The following is a 21,612-nucleotide window of genomic DNA, read 5'->3' on the forward strand; positions in this document are numbered from 1 at the left end:
AAATATTCCTCAAACAACTTTTTATTAGATATATAAAACAATGTTTAATTTCCCTTAATAGTTTGACAAATGATCACATTGCGATTTGTTGCTCTTATAAAAGTGACTATTACAATAGATGAAATGAAATGAAACGACCATTTGATTTGATTTTCACATTAAGTTCAAACTGTTTCTCATTCTTCTTGGGTTGAAACTTCCCAAGCGCCTTCATTGCTGATCGTCTTCTTCTTCATCTTCTGAGATGTCTGCTGTCAATCACACATCAGAGCAGCGTCACTGCGTCTGCAGATCTTTGGCCAGTTTCTCGTCCAGGATCAGCGGCGTCAGCAGCGTCCGGCCTCTCAGCAGCGGCTCCAGGCCCTGACACAGGCAGCGACACGGAGGTCAACACTTTATTAATATTATTCAGTCACATAGGAAGAAATATTACTCAGAATAAAAACACAAAATAAACAACCGCCTTCGAGAGCTGCAACAGTTAATCGATTAGTAATCGACTACTAAAGGAAGGACTGATTCTGTGAGATCTGGCGGAGGAATGGAGGCATTTCAGTTTGAGTCTGTTCTCACCTCTCCGAAGTAAGAGACCAGAGGTGAAATCTCACACTGAGCTGGACGACTGTCTGCTGCTGATACACTGTAGACACACACACACACACACACACACACACACACACACACACACACACACACACACACACACACACACACACACACACACACACACACACACACACACACACACACACACAGTTTTGATACCAACTGATTCAGAGACTCTCTGACGCACGACATCACTTCAACAGAGCAAATTTGATAGGAGGAAATCTGTGGATGTCAGTTAGAGGGATTGAAGTACAGCAACAGTTAAAGGAGTAGTTCCACATTTTAACAAATATGATGAGTCGGAAGCTGAAGTTGAAGTCAGCAGGCGACTCTTCCGCCTCAGCATAAAACATCACAAGCTGAATCAGCTGTGACGCTGCTGGAACGTTGCCTCTGACCTGTCGTCCGCAGGAGGAAGGACGTTCCCGTGTTGGTCCAGCAGCTCGGCTCCGGCGGCCTCGGCCCAGCGGCGGTGCTGAGTCAGCAGAGAGTTCCTGGCCGTGGTCGGGTTGTCTGTCGCCGCGCCGTCGGCATTCTTCAGAGGGGAAAACTCCTCCTCTCTCGCGACCTCGAACGCAACAAAGTTCCTTCAGAACACAAAGTGAATGTTTAACTTTTTAACAATGTGATGACGAGCCGCTTCTTTTTATATGTTCTGTGGAACAATAAAAAAAATACCTTGAAAAGGGGAAGACGTCGAATACAAATTTCTCCAGCTTAATGCCGTTGGGTTTGTCGGGTTTCACCTGATTTCCTTGTGCGTCCACAAAAGGAACTTTCTTGAGGGCAACATGTTGCTTGAGTTGACCTTCAAATTTCCTGGAAGACAAAAAAACATTTTCATTAAACAGGACCCAACAACATGTGAAGGTTGGTGACATACAGGGGTCTATCCTCTGGGGGGCGTGAAGATCCACAGCTGTGTTATGGAAATCTGGCCAATAGTTTTTGAGATAACGTGTCAGGGACCAAAGGATCCAAAGGTAGTGAAGTGTAAACTCTGGCCCAGAGACGGCGCTGCAGGGACTCACCTAAATCTTCATAAATCATCTGCTGGGGACCATGAAAATCTACACGTGTTGTTCTGGACTAACATTGCTGTCGTCACACAATGGTTTTACATTTTCATTGTGGGTTAATACGCAACGAAACAGGAAGTGCTGCCTGTAATTTCACAATGACTGACAGAAACAAGCGTCTGTCTGACTGGGTCACGGGTCACGGAGACACAGTCACATTGACGGGGTCAGTTGTCTACGAGTAGATAAACAGGAAGTGACATTATGTTGATTTCTGGAGTGAAAGGAAGCAAACGAGATATTAAAAATCTTCTCTGGACGTAATTGTAATGTTCTACTCTGTTTATACAGCTGGTTTCTTCTGCTCCTCAAGACCAAAGATGAAGTATTTGTTTCAGGAACTCAATATCTTGAGGAGATTTCAGTACATTTAGGACAAAGGGCCAACACTTTAACCACACACACAGACTATAAATAAAAATAAAATACAAATATAGAGAACTTTCTTAAGATCGAGATAATGCTCTCACTCTGCCACGTCCTGCAGAAACGCCCTGGTGAAGAAGTGGTTGCAGATGTTCCCGGCGCTGTAGACCAGCTCGCCTGCGGGTCCTCGCAGCTCGGCCGTCTCCGGCTGGATCTCGCTGTATTCCACCACCTGGGAGACACCCTGCACCCTGCAGACCACGCCTACGGGCTCGGCAGGGAACGCCTTCTCCACCACCTGACGCGGGATTAAGGCGAGGAAGAAGGTGGAGTTGCAGTTTGCATGTTTGTGCTTTGTTCTCAGTCCAGAAGAGACGTGACCTACCTTGGCTCCGCAGTCGGCCCCTTTGCTCACGCAGAACCCAATGAACACGGGGTCGGCCATCTTGACCAGGATGTTGTCCACGCAGTACACGTGCAGGTACTCCACCCCCCTCCTCCTCATGTCCTCCAGCACCTTGTTGTCCACCAGCGCCTGGTACAGTCCACCGTTACCGTCTGACAGGAGAAACATCGTCATGATCCCGACGATCCCGGTTCCCCTACTGCTACAGGTGCCTGGATCTTGTACTCACCCGGAGCCATGGCGACCTTCCCTTTACCCTGCAGGATGACCTTTCCATCAAAGGTCACCGCTGGGATCATCCTCTGCTCAAACATCACGATGTTCGATGGCTCCAGACCAAAGTGGTCGTTCTCCTGGAAGAACTTCTCCGTGGGAGCCAGAGTGAACTCGCTGGTCATTATGTACCTGCCGATGAGCAACGGGAAAGTTTTCGATATTAGACTGCAGCTTATTGATAATTTCAAGTAGCCCACGTGTTCAGATGTGTCCTGTAATCTCACCACGGGACGGTGCACTTGGATCCGCGCTTCACGTCCACCAGCTGCTGGATCTTTCGAATGCGCTCCGCCTGGATCTGATACAGGGTTTTGCCGCTCGGCAGCCCGACGTCGTACATCCCTTTGGGATACTGAACGCCGAGACGCGTCCCCTGCCCCCCGGCCAGCAGCAGGACCCCGACTCGGTTCTCAGAGATCTGCAGCAGCCCTGACAGGGGAAACAAAGGAGCAGTGACGTCAGCAGCTGGAGGATGTGGTGAACTTCATGAATTTTCCAGCTTCTGATATTTCCCAGCTATATTATTGATAATGATTGCGAAGATGTTGTTATGACAAAGAAATGTAATTGAGGCTTGATATTTGACCGTCTAACCACAAATATTATATCAAATGTCTATAGATACACATGAGGATACATGCTCATCTCGTCTGCTTTGTTTATTCTGAACAGTTTTCATATCAGCAAACATAAACGTCCATACTGAGAACGGTTCATATCGACCGGACTCTTGTTTTGTTCTGAGTCTCAACTTGTCCTCCCTGCCAGGGGCCCGGGGGGGCCCGGGGGGCCCGGGGGGGCCCGGGGGCCCGCGGCCCCTCTCACCTTCCTCTTCCCAGGACCCGAGACTCTCCGCGTCGCTTCTCCTCGAGCTGCCGACGAGCTGCGGGGGAAGCGGCTCGACGCCTCGGTCGTGGCTGGCGGGGGGGGCCGCCGCAGCCGCCGCCGCCCGCTCGCAGTGGCCCCCCAGGCCCCCCAGGTCCAGCTGGGTCAGCTCCTGGAGGAAACGAGCCCGGTCCCGCTCATCCAGCTCCGGCCAGAACCGCAGGACGTGCGTCTGCCCCGCGCGCTCCAGGCTCCGCTGCACCCGCTCCAGAGGGAACATGCTGCGAGTCGGCGACGAGCGACCGACGAGCGACCGACGGACGAGCGACGAGCGACCGACTGACGACGAGCTCTCTGTCCGGTCCGGGGAGGAAGTGAGCCCGTGTCACGAGCAACTCGTGACCGGAGCAGCTCCGGGATCCAGAAGGAAGTCCTGCTTTTATATATATATATATATATATATATATATATATATATATATATATATATATATATATATATATATATATTATTCTTTTCAAGTCTAAACATAAACTAAAACATTTTCAATGCAAATAAAAAAGACTAAGAATTATATTAAAAATCGTGATTTCAAAGTTGCCATATCTTAAAGACAATCAAAATAATAATCCTTGACAATGTATCTTTAATCTTATTACACATTTTTCAAATGTAATCTGGTCTGTCACTTGGTTTTTCATAATCCGATGATGTAATCCGCTTCTATACCTCAACCATGTGTATGAGTCTGCAGCCTCAACATGGTTAATATCCATAATTTGATAATTAATCACTCAATCATGTTAGTTTACAACCTTCATGATGGAGGATTTATGACAGGTCAGATTAAGTGTTGACATTTATTAAAAAAACTAAAGATATTTAGTGATATTTTTTGAACTTGTACAGAAACTAAAAGTGTTTCCTCATGGGACACGTGTTCCTACATGTCTTACCTTTTATGACACAGATAATAAAGAGTTAAATATGAAATAAAACCCAAATGAAAACAGTCGACAGTTCAGTGCTGAACTCGTTTATTCAACAGCTGATCTCAAACAAGCATAAATATTCTCTCAGCGGATCCATCTACACTCAGCTACTGTCAAAGAAGTCACATACTCTCACATCTCTGTCACTTACTGCGAGCATAATAAAATAAAATAGAAATATATATATATTATAAATATATATACTGAATGCCTTTTGTAAATATGCCACCATTCACTAATATACACTGTATCATTCAGTTTGTATAGTTTACTGTACGCTGGGTCAGAACCACAACGTACAGCGAGGGAGCCTTTCAAGACATTAGAGAAACAAATGATGGAAAACATTTTCATTCTGAAATCATATTTGTGCCTTTCTAATATCGGAGCGAGCGGAGTCGGGAAGCGACAGGAGCTACGAGGGACGGAGACGTTAACTTCCAAACCTGTGAATGAACGAATGTGATGATGCGTTCCATTACACCTCGGATTATTACATTATTAATATTCAAGTCATTTTTTATGAATTGTTTTTTAAAGGACTCAGAAAACTTCATCCAGAGCGAGCTGAGTTTTGAGAATTTCTTCCATTATTTCACAAACTGTTTGTGTGTATTAAAAACAATAATTCATAAAATTCTGTGGCAGGAATGATTCAGAACAGCCGACACATCTTCAAAGATCATTCGTCATTTTGAAAGAATAAATAAATAAATACAACAATAAATAAAAACTATTCACAGGGATTATTAAAGCAGATTAAAGTGCGTCACCGTCCCACAGACTCCACAAGGCACCGATCCTCCGCCGGGACGTCCCAACACGTGACTGAGTGTTGACATCGTCTGACTGGGAAATGTCTCGGTGCTTAAATGTTAAGGATCCAGCTTTTAACTGCATTTCAAAAACTTAAAACTTTAAATCATTGTCAGAAAGTTTCTCCTGAAGCAAAAACACTACTGTATATTGTTTTTCATTGATATTAATTTAGTGAAAGTGAACATGCTGAACATCTGACACTACTGTGCAGGAATCAAGTTGCAATGGAGGAAAATTAAATCATAATTTAGAGTCTATTTGACAATATTTTCCTTAATTTGACTATATTATTTTACCATATTATTTATCTTATTCTAACTGATGTTTTCAAAATCAGATATTTCCAGGCTACTGTTGCAGATTGTTCATCACAAATAAAAAGAAAAAATCAAGTTGTATCATAATTGGACAACTGTTAAATCAGAAAGAATCATGGGTCCATGTTCAAACCGGATCCTTGAATATTCCTACTTCCTTTAACATTGTGTTAAACATCATGATATGTAGCGGACTGATATCTGAGGAGTGCGTGATCGACGCTGTGGAGAATGTTACGTGCTCACAGCGAGTTCACAGATTCACCTCAGCCTCAGGATTCGTGAGGATTCGTGAGTCCCGGTCGCTCGGCGATGAAGCGAAGCCCTTCAACAGAAACATTCTTCTCTGACAGACCAGCAGCTCAGTCAGGCACATTTCTACTGGTCCTCCAGTAAAAACACAATGTAAACTTTAGTTTTCCTAAAACAAAGCTAACAGCTGATTCGCTAAAGGAAAGATCACAATAACAGCAAACAACAAGCTCCTCCTCCTCAGAAAGACTTCATCCTCTCACGTCGCATCTCACCTTCGTCCTTCAAACTGTGGAGTTTCATCATTTCACTTCATTGTGTAGAATCTCCAGCTGCTCGTTTCTTAAAGATTTCCAGTCTTCCGACCTTTTGGTCTGGTGGTTCCTTCCTTCCGTCCGTCAGTGTGAGCGGACGCCCAGCGTGATCTTCAGGTGCTCGTACACCACGTAGCTGATGCTGACGGAGGGGAGGACCTTCATGAAGTTGGGGGCGAGGCCCCGGTAGAGTCCCGTTGGCCCCTCGGTCCGGACGATGTGTCTGAACAGGCCCATCATGCTCATCTGAGGACCTCGTTCCACAGTCGCTGAGGCACACGGGGAACAAACCGCAGGTATTAAAATCATCTCTACTAAGATCATCTCAATCAAACCTTCTGACATTAATGTACAATAACTCTTCATATCCAAACTGCAGCTGCAGCAGCAGCGACCGACCTTGCGCCTGCATGCGGGTCCTGACGAGGGCAAGTGGGTAACTGGCGAGTTGACCACACGTGCTGGACGTGGTGCAGCAGGCGAGGAGCACGAACACACCGGGGTCGGCGCTGTCGGTGGCGAAACGCTGCAGCCACGAATTCTTCAGAGTCTGAGAGAGGAAACGGGTCAGAGTGAGAGAGGACGCACACACACACACACACACACACACACACACACACACACACACACACACACACACACACACACACACACACACACACACACACACACACACACACACACACACACACACACACACACACACACACACACACACACCTCATAGACGGCCAGGTCGATCCCGGCGTACGGGATGATTCCCAGCATGTTGGGGACGTAGCCCTTGTAGAAGGCCGCCACTCCTTCTCTCCGACATATCCGTTTGGCACAGTCCCAGATGCCCGAGTACTGACCTGTCTTCCTCAGGGCCATCCGGGTCTTCAGCACCTGAGGAGCACAGGAAGTGATGTCAGAGATGCCTGACAGGTGACGACAGAATTCATATTTTTTCCTTATGACCACAGAATACCAGCGGCCGCCTCACCTCCATGGGGTAGATGCTGCTCTGAGCGATCACTCCGGCCAGAGAACCGGCCACGAGTCGCTCCGTGATCCCCAACGTCTCCTGGTTACTTCCCATCAGTCTTTTAATCTGACAGGCAGGAGATGATTTTATTTTTTTTATTCTTGTTGTTAAGCCGCAACAGAAAAACAGACAGAATTACCTACATGTTCGTAGGCCATGAACTTAATCGCCGACTCCGGAGCGATTTTAATGACGTTGATGCCGTTGCCTCGCCACAGCGACCTGACTCCGCCCTCTCGGATCATGTGGGTGAAGCCTCCACTGATGTGCATGCTGTTGCTCTTGGAGGCGTGAACCTGAGCAGGACGGAGAGTCAGTGAGTCTTCACACATCCGTCTGTTCAGTTCGTCTACGAGCTGCTGTCGTGTCGTGTCGGGTTGTTACCTGCATTAACACTTTCAGACGGTCCAGTGGGGCGGTGCAGGTTCGAGACACGGCGCCCGCTCCTCCTCCGGCCACCAGATGTCGCCACCACATCCCTGTTTGCTTCTCTTCAGCCGTGAACTCATCAGGAACCAGCAAACTCTCGCCAACGTCAAAGATCTGAGAAGAAAATGAAGCGGCTTCAGTCAGGTGACATCTGGGAATATCCTCTAGAGAGGATTAGGGGATTAAACTTTCAGAGTATCAGTCGGTAAAAATTTACCACACGCAGGGACTTTATTCATATATCGCCAACCGTAACAAAGTTAGTAGGTAGGTAGGTAGGTACATAGGTAGGTAGGTGGGGTAGGTATGTAGGTGGATAGGTAGGTAGGTAGGTTAGAGTAGAGTAGGGCAGGGTAGGTATATAGGTTGGTAGGTAGGTAGGTAGGTAGGTAGGTGGATGGGTAGGTAGGTGGGTAGGTGGATGGGTAGGTAGGTGGATGGGTAGGTAGGTAGGTAGGTGGATAGGTAGGTAGGTAGGTTAGGGTAGAGTAGGGCAGGGTAGGTATATAGGTTGGTAGGTAGGTAGGTGGATGGGTAGGTAGGTAGGTGGATAGGTAGGTAGGTAGGTTAGGGTAGAGTAGGGCAGGGTAGGTATATAGGTTGGTAGGTAGGTAGGTGGATGGGTAGGTAAGTTGGTGGATGGGTAGGTAGGTAGGTGGATGGGTAGGTAGGTAGGTGGATGGGTAGGTAGGTAGGTAGGTGGATGGGTAGGTAGGTAGGTAGGTGGATGGGTAGGTATGTAGGAAGGTAGGTAGGTAGGTAGGTGGATGGGTAGGTAGGTAGGTAGGTGGATGGGTAGGTAGGAGGAGACATCACCGTGGAGTGTTTCCAGTAGAGGATGATCTCGGGAATGTTGCCGGCCGGATGCAGGAGGTGATAATCTCGCCACTCGTTCCAGTCAATCGTCATGGTGCCGTTTTTATCCATGCTGAGGACGGAAGAGGACATGGGCGTTTTGAACCTTATGAACGTGACAGTTGTGCTACACATGCACAGTTACGTCTCTGTGACTGTGTTTTTACTGTTACATTATTATGTAGTTATTCCTTTGGAAGCAAACAGGGAGAATGAGTAGCAGCTGGTGAGCGACAGACTGGCGAGGCCACTACTTACTACAGGACAGGGGCCCAGAAGTGACCCCTCCTTATTCTGAGAGCAGCAATAGAGACAGACAGACAGACAGACAGGAGGTTAGAGGAACTAGACCAGATTCACACTGAGACATGACAACACAAGCATGATCATCCTGAACTGGGAACCAGTTGGAGGTGGTGAGGAGGGACGAGCAGCGGTGAACAACACGTTGTGATTCGCTGAAACTGTGGATCTTCACCTTCTGAGGATCTTCTCCGCCTGCTCCTCGGAGATGTTCACTCCCAGGTCACGCAGCGACTGCATTATCTCCTGGGAGTCGATCCGACCTGTAGCACAAGAAATGAATCATTCACTGGATCATGGAACAGTTCAGGCTCCGAACAGATCAGGTGGGTTTTTACCCGCCGGTGAGGTTTCATGATTCGACTGAAGGATCCAGATCCACAGCAGACGTGGACACTAACGAGATTCCTCACCGTCATTCTTCTTGTCCAGACTCGTGAATACCAGACGCAGTTTCTTTTCGTGGTCTCGGAGATAATGAACAAACTCCCCAAAGTCCAACTGTCCGTCCAGGTCTTTGTCGCCCGCCTTCACTATTTTCTGTGAGAAGAGACGAGAAGAGAGCAACGAGCGTTTTCAATAAAACAGGCTGCGTTCGCTGTACGGACAGTAGAATCATCTCCACAGCTGATCGACTGTTATTACAGACAGAGTGTGACAAACAGCAGCAGAGTTCAGAGCTTCCATCGACTCCCACCATCTGGGCTCTGTTGACTCTGCTGCAGGTTGAACCACTTCATCACGTTTTATCTCTTACGTTTCGTTATATCTTTGTGCCTCCACATCAGAGTTCCTGCGATGAACTAAGAGTTCACTGGAACGTGAAGACACACTGACCGGGGGTCGGAAGAGCTGTTGAGTGTTCACAGAACAAACATGTAGGTCTGCTCTGCAGGAAGTGGAGGAACACTTCTACCGCAGAGGTCAAAGGTTAGCAGCTGCTCAGCTGAGGTCGGAACTGAGAGAAACGGTGAGGTCGAGGAGAAGAGTCAGCTCAGTGAACCGACGTCAGGGAAATAAGTACAGAGCAGTAGATCTACAAACAGTGATTATCCCGATGAGTTGCTCAGCTACAGTTTGTGAACTATAATAACGTGACGGCGGTTATGAACCGGCGGTTATGAACCGGCGGTTATGAACCCGTCGTCTGCGTCACTCTACCTGCTGCAGCTCTGCAGGCGCAGCCACCAGCACTGACACCGAGCTCTTCTTCTCTGCAGCGACGTCACCGCAGCTTGAGGATTCTTCTTCAGCATCTTCTCTACGTTCTGTCTGCGCAGGTTCACACTGAGCGACGTCGCCACCGAGGCTGCGGTGCAGGAGACTCAGAATCCTGTTCTGCAGCATCGTCAGAAGAACTGAGGTTCACGGATCTTTACTCTGAGGCTGAGGACGACATGAGGCAGTAGATCTTCTTCTTCTTCTTCTCTTTCTAATCCCACAGTGGACGACCGACGCTCAGCTCCACAGCTTCCAGCGCCGCAGGACAAACCCAGAGTTAATCCTTCCCACTTCTGAGACACGATCAGTTCCTCGTCGTTCACACTGTGAATGACTCGCTGACGAAACGATGCAGCAGCAGCAGGAGGAAGAAGAGAGATGCAGATACAGTGAAACCTGCAGGAATCTGCAGCCTCACTGCAGCTGAGCTCGGCCAATCGCTGCAGCCGACACTGGCAGGTCCGACTGTGGAGCCGGGGAACGAGACCCTCGGCCAATCGAGGAGCGAGAGGAGGAGGGGGGAGGGTGAAGCAGAGGGCTTCCCTCGGTCACAGGAGAGAAACTGCTGAGTGATGTTCCCTCCTCCCTCTCTCCATCCATCATTCCTCCCTCTCTCCCTCCCTCCTCCCAGCGCTCCGTCACATTTGAATTCTCCTCATGTCCTGACTTCCTGCAGCTGAGGAACAACAGCAGAGTCTTCGCTGAGCAGTTTTCCTGACTGACGAGTTTATTGATCCCAGTGTAAATGATTATTGACAGAAACAGGAAGAGGAGGAGTTTCTGTCTCCTGACGTGAGTGTTTCCGAACTCCGGCAGATACTTCAGCTCACAGACTCTATATGAAGATCATATCTCAGGATGTTAACAAGCAGAACGCAACGCCGTCAAAAAAAAAACCTAACGAGCTGCATGGAGACGTCCAGCTATATCACAGCAGCATCACACATGAGCTTCATACACAACTTTAACAGATGTATATGGACCGACTGTACTTTGAGCAACTCATCCTGCCTGTACTCATCCACAGACTGTAAACAAAGATGGACGACATGACGGCTCCTCAAAGTCATCCTGAACGCCCCCTGGTGGCTGGCTGCAGTATGGACCAAAATACAAAAGCAAAGTAAACGTTGTAAACGTTAAAAACATTTACTTTTGGCCGATATGAGTCTTTCACAGACAAATCAGTATCCATGTTAATATTTGCAGACGTAATTTATAAACGTTAATAGACAATTATTCATAATAAGTTATTCATAATAAATTTAATTTGTAACTGTAAAATTTCAAGACTCAATTACATTTCTTTGTCATAAGGGTTTGATGACAACGTCTTATGCTGCATTCACACCAAACAAGAAGCTAATTGTTTCTTTGCGTTGCGTTACTCAGGTGAGTTTGGCCTCCACATCGTTAATATTTACTCGTGGAGTAAAACGTCCGCCCGTTGTCTGTTGGACGTGGACGTACAGTAATGTCGGGGGATCTCAATGCTAATTGGTTTTTGGGACATCGCGTAACACAAATTAATATTTTGCTCGAGTTCACATATTTCAACTCGAGCGAATGAAGCTTATGGAGCGAACTTCATGTTATTCTCGTAGCCGGACGCGAGTAGACACGAATTTACTTATTTGTAAATTTGGCATAAAAATGTTTACATTTTTTGCTATAAAAGTTATTTTTATTTCCTGGTATAAGTGAGACAATTGTCAGACAAATGAGATCGTGTTTACATCAGATGTATTGTTTCTTCACCACCAACTCCAGATCGAACTGACACGTGATCACGTCCTGCCCCAGGATAGGTCCGATCTCCGATCCACTCACCATCAGCTCGTGTTCGGTTCGGTGAACCCCGAGCTTCTTCAGCCCGATCGTCAGGTCGTTCACACAGATTCCTCCGTCTCCGTTCACGTCCAGCACCTGGAACAGAACCTTCATCCGGTGGTCCTGCTCGGACTGACCCGGGGCACCACCCCCCGCCGGCTCCGGGGACGAGGGGTCCTCCTCGGCGGGTCCGCCGCAGCTGCCCGGGTCGACCCCCGGCTGCGAGTCCGAGGACCGACACTGGTGGAGCATGGAGGAGGAAGAGGAGGAGGAGGAGGAGGAGGAAGAGGAGGAGGAGGAAGAGGAGGAGGAAGAGGAAGAGGAGGAGGAGGAGGAGGAAGAGGAGGAGGAAGAAGAGGAGGAGGCGGCGACCGGCGCCGGCGTCACGTGTCAGTCTGAGCCCCGGCACCGAACGCAAAAGCCGGTTCGCTCTCTGACCCGGTTCCCCGGTTCACCGGTTCGCTCTCTGACCCGTTCACAGACTCTTTTTCGCCGGTGACTGAACGTGACCGTTGACAGAGGCCGGTGAACCGAGGGAGCCCCGAGGTGTCACATTCCCGACAGACGCGTCCACGGCGCCGCGAGTTCGAGTCCGGACGGATCTCGAGTGTCGCACATCGCCGCCGATACGGTTTCCCGATTCAAAGATCGTCTCGGAGAAGATGTTCGTACCGGTGTTCAGCGCCGTTCACTCGACGGGTCGATGAGAGCAGAGAGAGAGATGTGGCTCCGGGAAGCCGGTGTATGAAGTCTCGCCGCGTGTCGCGAGATTATGACGTCACTACTGTTCTAGGGTCATACATGCACAAGAAGGGGACAGAAAAGAATGAATTAATTCATAATTAATGAGAATTAAAAAAAAATTGCTGTTTACACATGAACACAGATTCATTCTTTTGTTTCACATATGTTCTATGTAGTGGAAGATAATTTCCCTCCTTTTACTGCAACTTTTAAGTGAATTACATCCAGACAATACATTTATTTCACAGATGATAACACTTTAATTTAATAAATCTAACGTGTTATTAAATCCACAGTTTCCTGGAGCGTGTGAACATCGTCACAGTCTGTATGAAAAAATGTAAATGAGATTTTCAGCTCTGAATAATTTAGGGGTTTAAAGTGTTCACTATTGTTTTTGTTTTATTGTTCATTTGGACCATGTAACTTGAGAAAAATAAGAATATCATTTTTTAACTTTTCATAATTTTTCATCAACTTCCACAATTTTTTTTCTAATTCCTAAAATTGAATAACTTGTAGATATGACTTAAATTATATAAATTCATGTAAATCTTATCTTTCTCTTCTCTCACACAAAATCTTTCTCTCGTCTTTATTTTTATGTTGTTTAATGTTTGTTTTGTGTTGATTTTCAGATCTTTCCTGTAAAGTCTGTGTTCAAACTAAATCAATGAATCAATCAGACTCTATTTGTTTTGCACTTTTCATACAAACAGTGTTACACAAAGTGCTTTACAGAATACAAGCAATAAAACAATAAAATAAAATTTAAAAATCCACTCAAAGTCAAGTGATTTCAACAGGAAGTGAGGTTGTAAATCTGATAAATTTGAAATGAGGAAACACCAAAGGAAGATAAACAAAGAAACAGAAAAATATACAGATAACATATTTAGAGACACAAGATATGACAAAAAGAAAAAAGAAAAATAATAGAATGTAGAATAGAAACTGAATTGTAAAATAATGAGGATGAGAAAAAGATTAAGATGAAATCAAAGAATACTAAAATAAATGTGAAAAATTTGGAAAAATTTGGGAACAAGGTAAAATATAAAGATAAAATAATACAGAAAAGAAACATAGAATTGTAAAAATTAAAAACAAAGTGTGAAAAAGATAAAACAATAAAATCGTAAAAGACATGAAACAAAGATAAAGATGAAATAACAAAACACTGAAATAAATGTGATGAAGATAAAGTTGTGAACAGGATGAAGATGAAATAATAGAATGCTACAAGAGGAGTTGGTCAGATTTATTAAGTCAGACGTCAATAAAATAACAGCATGGAGATCTTCTCTGGTTGAAACACATAGTTTGTGTGGCGCGTCGGGTGATCGACGTGTCGGCTGAGCCAATAGCAGCAGAGGATCGACCGTGACCGCGAGACACCCGACCAATGGGAGGGTAGCGAGTGGGCGGGGCCTCCCCCCAGGGGCGCAGCTACGTAAGCGTTGTCGGTCTGGAGAAGAAGCCGATTCTGGAAGCCATCAACGTTGCGCACATCCGCGGAGTAAATCCGCCACGATCTTTGCGTACGATACGCACAATTACCTGCGCTGCGGACGCTTCTGTGCAGCGATGGTGTCGGTGGCGAAGAAGAGGAAGATGAACTTCTCCGAGCGGGAGGTGGAGATCATCGTGGAGGAGATCGAGAAGCACAAACACACGCTGGTCAACCACTTCAACGCGGGAGTCACGCACATGGCGAAGAACCACGCGTGGCTCGAGATCCTGCGGAAGGTGAACGCCGTCACCACCTGCCCGCGCGAGCTCGCCGAGGTCAAGAAGAAGTGGTCCGACATGAAGACGGAGGTGCGCCGCAAGGTGGCGCAGGCGCGCGCCGCCATCGAGGGCACCGCGGCCGACTGCGCGCCGGTGCCCGTCATCCTCACCGCGATGCAGCAGCGCATCTGCAACCTGCTCGGCGAGGCGACCATCATCAGCCTGCCGGCGGGCGGCGACTCGGACGCGGAGATGAGTTTGCCGGTGACGGTGGACTCCGCCGCCGCCACCGTCACCACCGTCACCCTGACGGAGGGTGGGTGTCCTGAAAACAGACGGAGGCTTCACGTGTGTTTTGAAGTCTGTCACTCAACATGTGCGAATACGAACATGCATTAATATTAGATAATATCGGCCGATATGACACGTGGGGATCAGCGCTTATGTTTAGCGATATTAAATCTTTTATTGTACAGTACAGAATAAATAATGCAGAACAATGTTTTGAATATATGTTTACATTGACTCTAAATATAATCAGGTTCATTTTCTTGATTCAAGTTCTTTATATTTGTGTGTTCTTTTTCTTTATAGTTATTATTATTTATGACCAAGTTTATGGTTAAACTAAAATATCAAGCCTCATTACAATTAATTTTTTCATAAAGTTTGGATAACGACGTTTTAGGAATCATTCACAGATTAATACTATACATCGGTATCATAAAATCTTGTTCTCCCTAATATCGATATCGGCATGGCCCCCCAAGAATTCCATATCGGTCGGGCTCCATTAATAATAGAATAAAGTTGAATAAAAACAGAATCTAAGGTAAATAAGATAAAATTACAAGCACAATGCAGTAAGAATAACAAAGACCATAAACAATAATGTTCCATGTTTGGCTGCAGACATGTTTTCATCACGTTCAGTGTTTGTGTCTCTGTTGTTCCAGCTCTGCCCGGAGGATCAGAGACGGTCTGTGACGAATCAAAGCCTCTGAACGGTGAGATGTTGTTTTCTTCTCGCGGGCAAATATCTTCATACCTGCACCAAGTTATTGTCCCGAACACTTTCGACACAGCCACTGTTTTATCAGATATAGGCAAAAATAAATCCAAAATCGTGTATCTGAATGGAAACATACAAACTCTTCGTCCAAGGTGACTGAGTTTCTCCGTCCTGTCTCCAGCTGAAACCACGTTCCACGCCCTGGAGGACGGCGGCGTGGTGGAGTACTGCACCACCACCGTAGGGGCCGACTCCGCTGCCACCGTGGTGACGGCGGCGGTGGTCGAGGCTCCCGTGGAGATGCTGGCCTCGTCCTCGGCCTCCTCGCCGCTGCCTCCTCCCCTGCAGGGTTGCGCCAAACCGCAGGAGCTGAAGAGCCGCATCGCCCTGAACTCCGCCCGCCTGCTGCAGGAGCAGCGCGTCACCAACGTGCACATCCGGCAGATCGCGCAGCACCTGGAGGGCCAGAACGAGCTGCTGCAGATGATGCGGCGCTCGCAGGAGGCGCAGGCGTTCGCCCAGGAGCGACAGGCGCTGGCGCTGGAGGGCACGCAGGCCGCCCTGCTGGCGCTGGTGCAGATGCTCCGGCCCACGCTCAAGGACCTGAGGAAGTTCCTGCAGAGCGGGACGGAGGCGGCGAACCCGAGCAGCTCGACGGCGACGGCAGCAGCAGCAGCGGTGACGGACGGGTCGGGGACGGATGAGCAGAACCGGCCCAGAACGCCACCGGCGCCTCCTCCTCCTCCTCCTCCTGCTGCACCACAGACGGCTGAGGAGACGCAGTAGACTCTCTGTGTGTGTGTGTGTGTGTGTGTGTGTGTGTGTGTGTGTGTGTGTGTGTGTGTGTGTGTGTGTGTGTGTGGCCTCAGAGGACAATGAAAAGCAGTTGCCTTAAGGAGCGTGTATGATGTACAAAATTTTACTTATGTTTTACAATTTTGAAGAAGCAAAAGATTTTGTTGAGAACATTTTTTTATGTATTTTTTTTTAGTTGATGTTATTGATCACAATCGTTCAGATGTTTTCATCTTCACTCTGACGTGATCTGAGGATTAAATTCTCATTAAGGTTTAAACCTGGACTCAGTTTGTTTCTTCACAACAAAATAAAAATGTTCAGCCGCCTGCGTTTGTCCCTTCAGACTGCATCACTCACGACCGACCAGCAGAGGTCGCTGTGTGCTACCAGGTTAACCACTGGTAGAGCAGCGGTGCAGAGGTAAGTCTCATAAATGTGTCTTATTCTTTTAAAATTGGAATATCAAAGATGTGTGGATTTTGTTTACTTAGATTAGATTAGATTTACACTGTAAAAATACAGAAAATAAAATTCCCAGATAGAGATCCGACAAAACATTCCCGTAACTCAAATTGTCTGTGGCCACAAGAACAGGAAGTAATAATCATTTAAAAGAGCAAAATGACAATTAAGGAATATTAAAATTGGTGAAAATCAAATCTGTAAATCTCTTAACTTGAAATGCATCAACTATAATTAACGTTTACAAGTGAAGAACGTTGTTCCGTCTCCTCGTGGTCGTCACAACGTTTACGGGTCAGAACCGAACCTCAGTCACTTTTACAGAGCAGCTGCTGGTGAGGCCGTTCACCACCAGGGGGCCACGACACGACCGCTAGTGAGCGCTAACGTTCGCTCGCTATCCGCTGGACGTGACGACTCGACGTCGCTGACATTTCCTGTCAGCAACAGTTCCTGCTCTGACTTCTCACCATCGCTGTTCCTCCTTCAGAGGAGTTTCTGTGTCTAAGCAACAATCTACTTCCTGTTTACACCACATGACCAGTGTACGTGAATGATCATGTGACAAGTGTTTTCTGGTGTGGATGGAGATTATTTCTGATGCTGAGATTATTTCTGATTCGGAGTTAATTGTTTTAATTATTATTATTATTATTATTATGAGAAACAGTAATATTGGTGTTTTATATATTTTTCGGTTCCCCTCGTTTTCTCCTCTTCGTTCGCCTCCGCTCAACACTTTGTGGACGGTCCCTAGGCTGTGAGGCGTTCAGGGACCCGCGCGGACTGAATCTCCATAACTCCGGTGAACAGGGAGAAGTTGGTGCAGAAGATGTGTTGAAGCGGAGCAGCGGTCGAGAACCGGGACTCCTCCTCCTCCTCCTCCTCCTCCGGCGGCTCCGTGGGACCGGACGGGACGGGCCGGGACGGGACGGGCCGGGACGGGACGGGACGGTGGGTCTGAGGGTTCGGAGACAGCTCGAGGCTCAGTTGAGTCACGGAGCGTTTGGATGTTTGCGTGGCAGCTTCTGCACCGGGAGCGTCACGTAACGTGAGAGGAGAGAAAGACAATGTGTCAAAGTATCTGAACAGACTGTTTTATACTGTAATAACTAATATGTGTGATGTGTTGTCTGATATCTATAATGTGGGAAGAATCACATGATCTTATTTCTGCATAAACCTGAACATGCAGATGAAAATAAAAGTCAAATTCATATTGTTGGATAACAAACTTTTCTTTTCTTCCAGACTCCAGAGATGATTCAGCTGGAGGAGCAGAAGGATTCTCCTTAAAGACATTTATTATTATTATCATTATTATTATTATCATTCATCACCGTCGCCCCTCCCTCCAGAGGGACCATGTCCTTCCTCACCAAGAAGAAGAAGTTCAAGTTCCAGGTGCACTTCACGCTGGAGGAGCTCACCGCCGTGCCGTTCGTCAACGGGGTTCTGTTCTGTAAGATCCGGCTGGTGGACGGGGGAGACTTTGCCATCTCGTCCTCCAGGTATTTAAAACACACTCACCAACCACTTCCTCGTGGAACAGCTCTGATATGAAGGGTCTAATATGATAATATGATCCATGATGTCTGGAAAATCAGTGACAATGTGAACATCATCATCCTGTGTGACAGTTTCTGGGCCCGCACCAGGTCCAGTAGGAGGCAGCTGGTGTAGTTTAGTGGTGTTACACCGCTGACGGAAGGTCGAGGGTTTGATTCCCGAGCAGGGTGCGGCTAAAATCCCTTAATGCTGCCGGCATACCTCTGATATGAGTCCAAAAAATGAATGATTGAAAGTCGCTTTGGACAAAAGTGTCCTCAAAACGAATGTCATGTCCAACTGGACACGATCTGATTCTATGAAAGATGAAACTGTTGATTCTCTGAGTCGTAGCGTCTGTGACGAGCACGTGTCTGCAGGCGTCGGGGAGAGATGTGGTGAGGTGAGGTCTGCACCACGTTCTTTGTTTTTCAGTTTATAGAGCCTTACCGGGCGTACTGCCCCTTTAAGAGTCGGTACATTTAGGATAAAGGTTCATAGTCAGTTTCCTTTGTTGACCTTTCCCCCCTGGAGTCCAGGAAACTTCACCTGAGCAGGATCTAGGTTTACTTCCTGTCCTCCTCTGTTTCTAATGGTGGGTCAGGAGCTCTGGGTTCCTCTAGGACCAAACACCTGTACATCTATACACCTGTACATCTATACATCTATACATCTGTACACCTGTACATCTATACATCTATACATCTATACACCTGTACATCTATACATCTATACATCTATACACCTGTACACCTGTACATCTATACATCTATACACCTGTACACCTATACATCTATACATCTATACATCTGTACATCTATACATCTATACATCTATACACCTGTACATCTATACATCTATACATCTGTACATCTATACATCTATACATCTATACATCTGTACATCTATACATCTATACATCTATACACCTGTACATCTATACATCTATACATCTGTACATCTATACATCTATACACCTGTACATCTATACATCTGTACATCTATTCATCTGTACATCTATACACCTGTACATCTATACATCTGTACATCTGTACATCTATTCATCTGTACATCTATACACCTGTACATCTATACATCTGTACATCTGTACATCTATTCATCTGTACATCTATACATCTGTACATCTATACATCTGTACATCTATACATCTATACACCTGTACATCTATACATCTATACACCTGTACATCTATACATCTATACACCTGTACATCTATACACCTGTACATCTATACACCTGTACATCTATACACCTGTACACCTGTACATCTATACACCTGTACATCTATACATCTATACATCTATACATCTATACACCTGTACATCTATACATCTATACATCTATACACCTGTACATCTATACACCTGTACATCTATACACCTGTACATCTATACACCTGTACACCTGTACATCTATACACCTGTACATCTATACACCTGTACATCTATACACCTGTACATCTATACACCTGTACACCTGTACATCTATACACCTGTACATCTGTCTGATTGTGTTTCTGCCTCTGGCACAGGAAGTTGATCCTGCAGCTGCAGCCGATGTCTTGTTGCTCGAAAAACCGTCACTGGTCCACAGACGACCGACGGACAAAGGTCCTGGTGTCACACACTTGTCTTGTGATGTTACCTTCACTGACGGCTGGTGAATGCCGCTCTTGTCTGAACGACTCAAACCTCCCATTGTTGGTCACGTTCCTCTGCACAGAGCTCGACCTCCTACAGACGGAACGTCGCTGCGCTGCCGCCAGTTCTGATTCTGTCAGACAAACTGTCAACAGTTTCTTGGTCTTGGCTTAAAGCAGCTGTTGTTTTTATTCATCGTGTCTTAATTGTCAGGTTGCTCCTGAAATCTAGGTACTAGCAACAGATATGTAAGAAGACGCTGCAGGTGCAGGTGAGGTCGGGGAGCAAGATGTTTATCTGTCCACGACTCACGCAGGTTTCATGTTTTCAGTGCTGACTCATGATCTTTGGACTGAAGAGTTCTAGTGGAGAATATGATTCCCTGTGACAGTTGCTAAGCTGGAGGAGTTTACAATAAGTTCCCTCTTTCCACCTGAAGCATGTAGCACGTCGTGCTCCAGGGGTGTTCTGTTGGTCCACTCTGGAGTCTGGTCTCAACTGACACGGTCTGAGTGACGACCAGTCGTACGTTCTGTTGGTCCACTCTGGAGTCTGGTGACCTGTCAGACCATCCGCCTCCTTTTTGCTCCGTGTTTGGTCTCCGCCTGCCGCCTGCTGTGAGAGGGTGCGAGGTCTTACATTAAGGAAGAGCTGTTGTCTGATAGAGGTTCATGATCATTTTCCTCTATGGGTTTTCTTTTTCCTGGAATCCAGGACACTTTTACGGAGCTTAACAACTTCTAGATTTATTGCTCACAGATTCCAGCTGGTGGTGAACGGCCCCTCGGCGTCTGCCTGCGTCCGAGCGGCCGTGTCGAGCAGGAATGTGTTGCCTGTGCGAACCTGCTGCACAATGGTGTGTTTGTGGAGGCGGAAAGTGGCAGAACCTGTCTGACCGTTTCCACCCGGCTCGGTCTGCCGCCGCCGCCGGGTTTGTTCCTGAGCTGCACACGTCAGGTCGACCTCCAGATAAGAGGAATTCCTGTCTTATCGCCGACGTGCGTTAATAAACAAAGTCAAGTCAAATTCATACGACACGTCAGGAAAGTGGAAGCTGTGGAGCAGAAAAATGAGGAAGTCTGGGAATGATCAGTGGTGACGTGAAGAAGATCTGATCTTTGCGTCTTCAAGCTTCTTTCAAATAAATGATGTGAAACAGAGTTTCTAAGTTTTTAGGAAAATGAAACATATTTAAAATGACATGAAAACTGAACCAGTTGTTTTTTTATTTGAGAACGTTGGAGGATAAGAATCAATATGATGATCTTGTTTCTTAATGTTTAACTGATCCGAGCCACCGACGGCTTCAGTCGACAGAAGATCTTATGAATATAGAAGCTCATGCTCAAGCAGAAATATTAATAAATCCCCTGCAGGACCTGGATCTCCAGGACCTTCTCCTCTGGGGCTGTTTCACTCATCATCAGAGCCACAGGTTCATGGAGTGACGCATGAAAATATGTATAGATATACATATATAGAGAGAGTCTTTTAATAATCATGTGCAACATTTAATCCAAACTTCTCGGCGCTGCCATGAAATCATGAGAGAAACGTCTTGCCGACATCAAGCAGCCCGACGACGACGACGCCCGTCTGTTTTCAATCTGAGCAGCAGAGTGAGTGGAAACCCCCGGAGCGGGCCGCCCAGTGGGAGGAGTCACGGCCCGGGCCAATGGGAGGAGTCACGGCCCGGGCCAATGGGAGGAGTCACGACCCGGGCCAGTGGGAGGAGT

At 46.8% G+C, this 21,612-nt stretch overlaps 4 protein-coding genes and 1 long non-coding RNA gene across 13 annotated transcripts in view; 2 read left to right on the plus strand and 3 right to left on the minus strand.

The window, feature by feature from the left end:
- Window positions 1-5: 5 nt before the first annotated feature.
- uap1l1 (UDP-N-acetylglucosamine pyrophosphorylase 1, like 1) lies at window positions 6-3,940 on the minus strand. The gene is made up of 9 exons (XM_035607397.2): window positions 3,562-3,940; window positions 2,961-3,165; window positions 2,690-2,865; window positions 2,440-2,612; window positions 2,159-2,352; window positions 1,288-1,428; window positions 1,008-1,196; window positions 574-640; window positions 6-363 (listed from the first exon to the last, which is right to left on the minus strand). The coding sequence occupies exons 1-9, from the start codon at window positions 3,839-3,841 to the stop codon at window positions 277-279; spliced, it is 1,512 nt and encodes a 503-aa protein (XP_035463290.2). The 5' UTR covers window positions 3,842-3,940; the 3' UTR covers window positions 6-276.
- A 641-nt stretch (window positions 3,941-4,581) lies between these two features.
- Window positions 4,582-13,413, minus strand: slc25a25b (solute carrier family 25 member 25b). Of its 6 annotated transcripts, none has more exons than XM_035607389.2 (11): window positions 11,921-13,413; window positions 9,283-9,409; window positions 9,045-9,132; window positions 8,825-8,860; window positions 8,528-8,639; window positions 7,667-7,825; window positions 7,426-7,578; window positions 7,241-7,348; window positions 6,976-7,143; window positions 6,655-6,805; window positions 4,582-6,524 (listed from the first exon to the last, which is right to left on the minus strand). In XM_035607389.2, the coding sequence occupies exons 1-11, from the start codon at window positions 12,170-12,172 to the stop codon at window positions 6,340-6,342; spliced, it is 1,539 nt and encodes a 512-aa protein (XP_035463282.1). In that variant the 5' UTR covers window positions 12,173-13,413; the 3' UTR covers window positions 4,582-6,339. The 6 variants fall into 6 exon arrangements, with proteins under 6 accessions (XP_035463282.1, XP_035463284.1, XP_035463286.1 ...); XM_035607391.2 differs by lacking the exon at window positions 11,921-13,413 and adding an exon at window positions 10,031-10,391; XM_035607393.1 differs by lacking the exon at window positions 11,921-13,413 and adding an exon at window positions 9,627-10,006 and having other exon boundaries at window positions 9,208-9,409.
- A 683-nt stretch (window positions 13,414-14,096) lies between these two features.
- On the plus strand, window positions 14,097-16,482 carry naif1 (nuclear apoptosis inducing factor 1). 2 transcript variants are annotated; one of them, XM_047329473.1, is made up of 4 exons: window positions 14,097-14,711; window positions 15,352-15,402; window positions 15,589-16,233; window positions 16,270-16,482. In XM_047329473.1, the coding sequence occupies exons 1-3, from the start codon at window positions 14,252-14,254 to the stop codon at window positions 16,191-16,193; spliced, it is 1,116 nt and encodes a 371-aa protein (XP_047185429.1). In that variant the 5' UTR covers window positions 14,097-14,251; the 3' UTR covers window positions 16,194-16,233; window positions 16,270-16,482. The 2 variants fall into 2 exon arrangements, with proteins under 2 accessions (XP_047185429.1, XP_035463300.2); XM_035607407.2 differs by having other exon boundaries at window positions 15,589-16,482.
- A 192-nt stretch (window positions 16,483-16,674) lies between these two features.
- On the minus strand, window positions 16,675-18,973 carry LOC118284587. The gene is made up of 2 exons (XR_004784904.2): window positions 18,047-18,973; window positions 16,675-17,695 (listed from the first exon to the last, which is right to left on the minus strand). It is a non-coding gene; the product is annotated as an uncharacterized LOC118284587 (long non-coding RNA).
- Window positions 17,465-21,612, plus strand: part of LOC118284579 (protein FAM102A-like) — an 11,976-nt gene continuing 7,828 nt past the window's right edge. For 2 of the 3 annotated variants that reach the window (XM_035607405.2, XM_035607406.2), the window contains exons 1-2: window positions 17,586-17,718; window positions 17,919-18,178. In XM_035607405.2, the coding sequence (XP_035463298.1) occupies window positions 18,033-18,178 (146 nt within the window). In that variant the 5' untranslated portion in view covers window positions 17,586-17,718; window positions 17,919-18,032. Of the gene's footprint in view, window positions 17,719-17,918; window positions 18,179-21,612 lie in introns of all 3 variants that reach the window. The other variant, XM_035607404.2, reaches the window with a different exon arrangement.

Source organism: Scophthalmus maximus, chromosome 20, assembly GCF_022379125.1.
Source record: "Scophthalmus maximus strain ysfricsl-2021 chromosome 20, ASM2237912v1, whole genome shotgun sequence".
Classification (NCBI taxonomy): Eukaryota; Metazoa; Chordata; class Actinopteri; order Pleuronectiformes; family Scophthalmidae; genus Scophthalmus; species Scophthalmus maximus.

Bases quoted from the DNA above. Each gene is read 5' to 3' on its own strand.
- uap1l1 (XM_035607397.2), bottom strand. From the start codon at position 3,841: ATGTTCCCTCTGGAGCGGGTGCAGCGGAGCCTGGAGCGCGCGGGGCAG. The intron at 2,353-2,439 runs GTAGGTCACGTC...ATCCCGCGTCAG, and splicing joins GGGCCGACTGCGGAGCCAAG to GTGGTGGAGAAGGCGTTCCC. The intron at 364-573 runs GTGAGAACAGAC...TGCCTGTGTCAG, and splicing joins TGGTCTCTTACTTCGGAGAG to GGCCTGGAGCCGCTGCTGAG.
- naif1 (XM_035607407.2), top strand. From the start codon at position 14,252: ATGGTGTCGGTGGCGAAGAAGAGGAAGATGAACTTCTCCGAGCGGGAG. The intron at 14,712-15,351 runs GTGGGTGTCCTG...CTGTTGTTCCAG, and splicing joins CACCGTCACCCTGACGGAGG to CTCTGCCCGGAGGATCAGAG. The intron at 15,403-15,588 runs GTGAGATGTTGT...TCCTGTCTCCAG, and splicing joins CGAATCAAAGCCTCTGAACG to CTGAAACCACGTTCCACGCC.
- slc25a25b (XM_035607389.2), bottom strand. From the start codon at position 12,172: ATGCTCCACCAGTGTCGGTCCTCGGACTCGCAGCCGGGGGTCGACCCG. The intron at 9,133-9,282 runs GTGAGGAATCTC...CTTGTGCTACAG, and splicing joins TCTGGACAAGAAGAATGACG to GTCGGATCGACTCCCAGGAG. The intron at 7,349-7,425 runs GTAGGTAATTCT...CCTGCCTGTCAG, and splicing joins AGTTCATGGCCTACGAACAT to ATTAAAAGACTGATGGGAAG.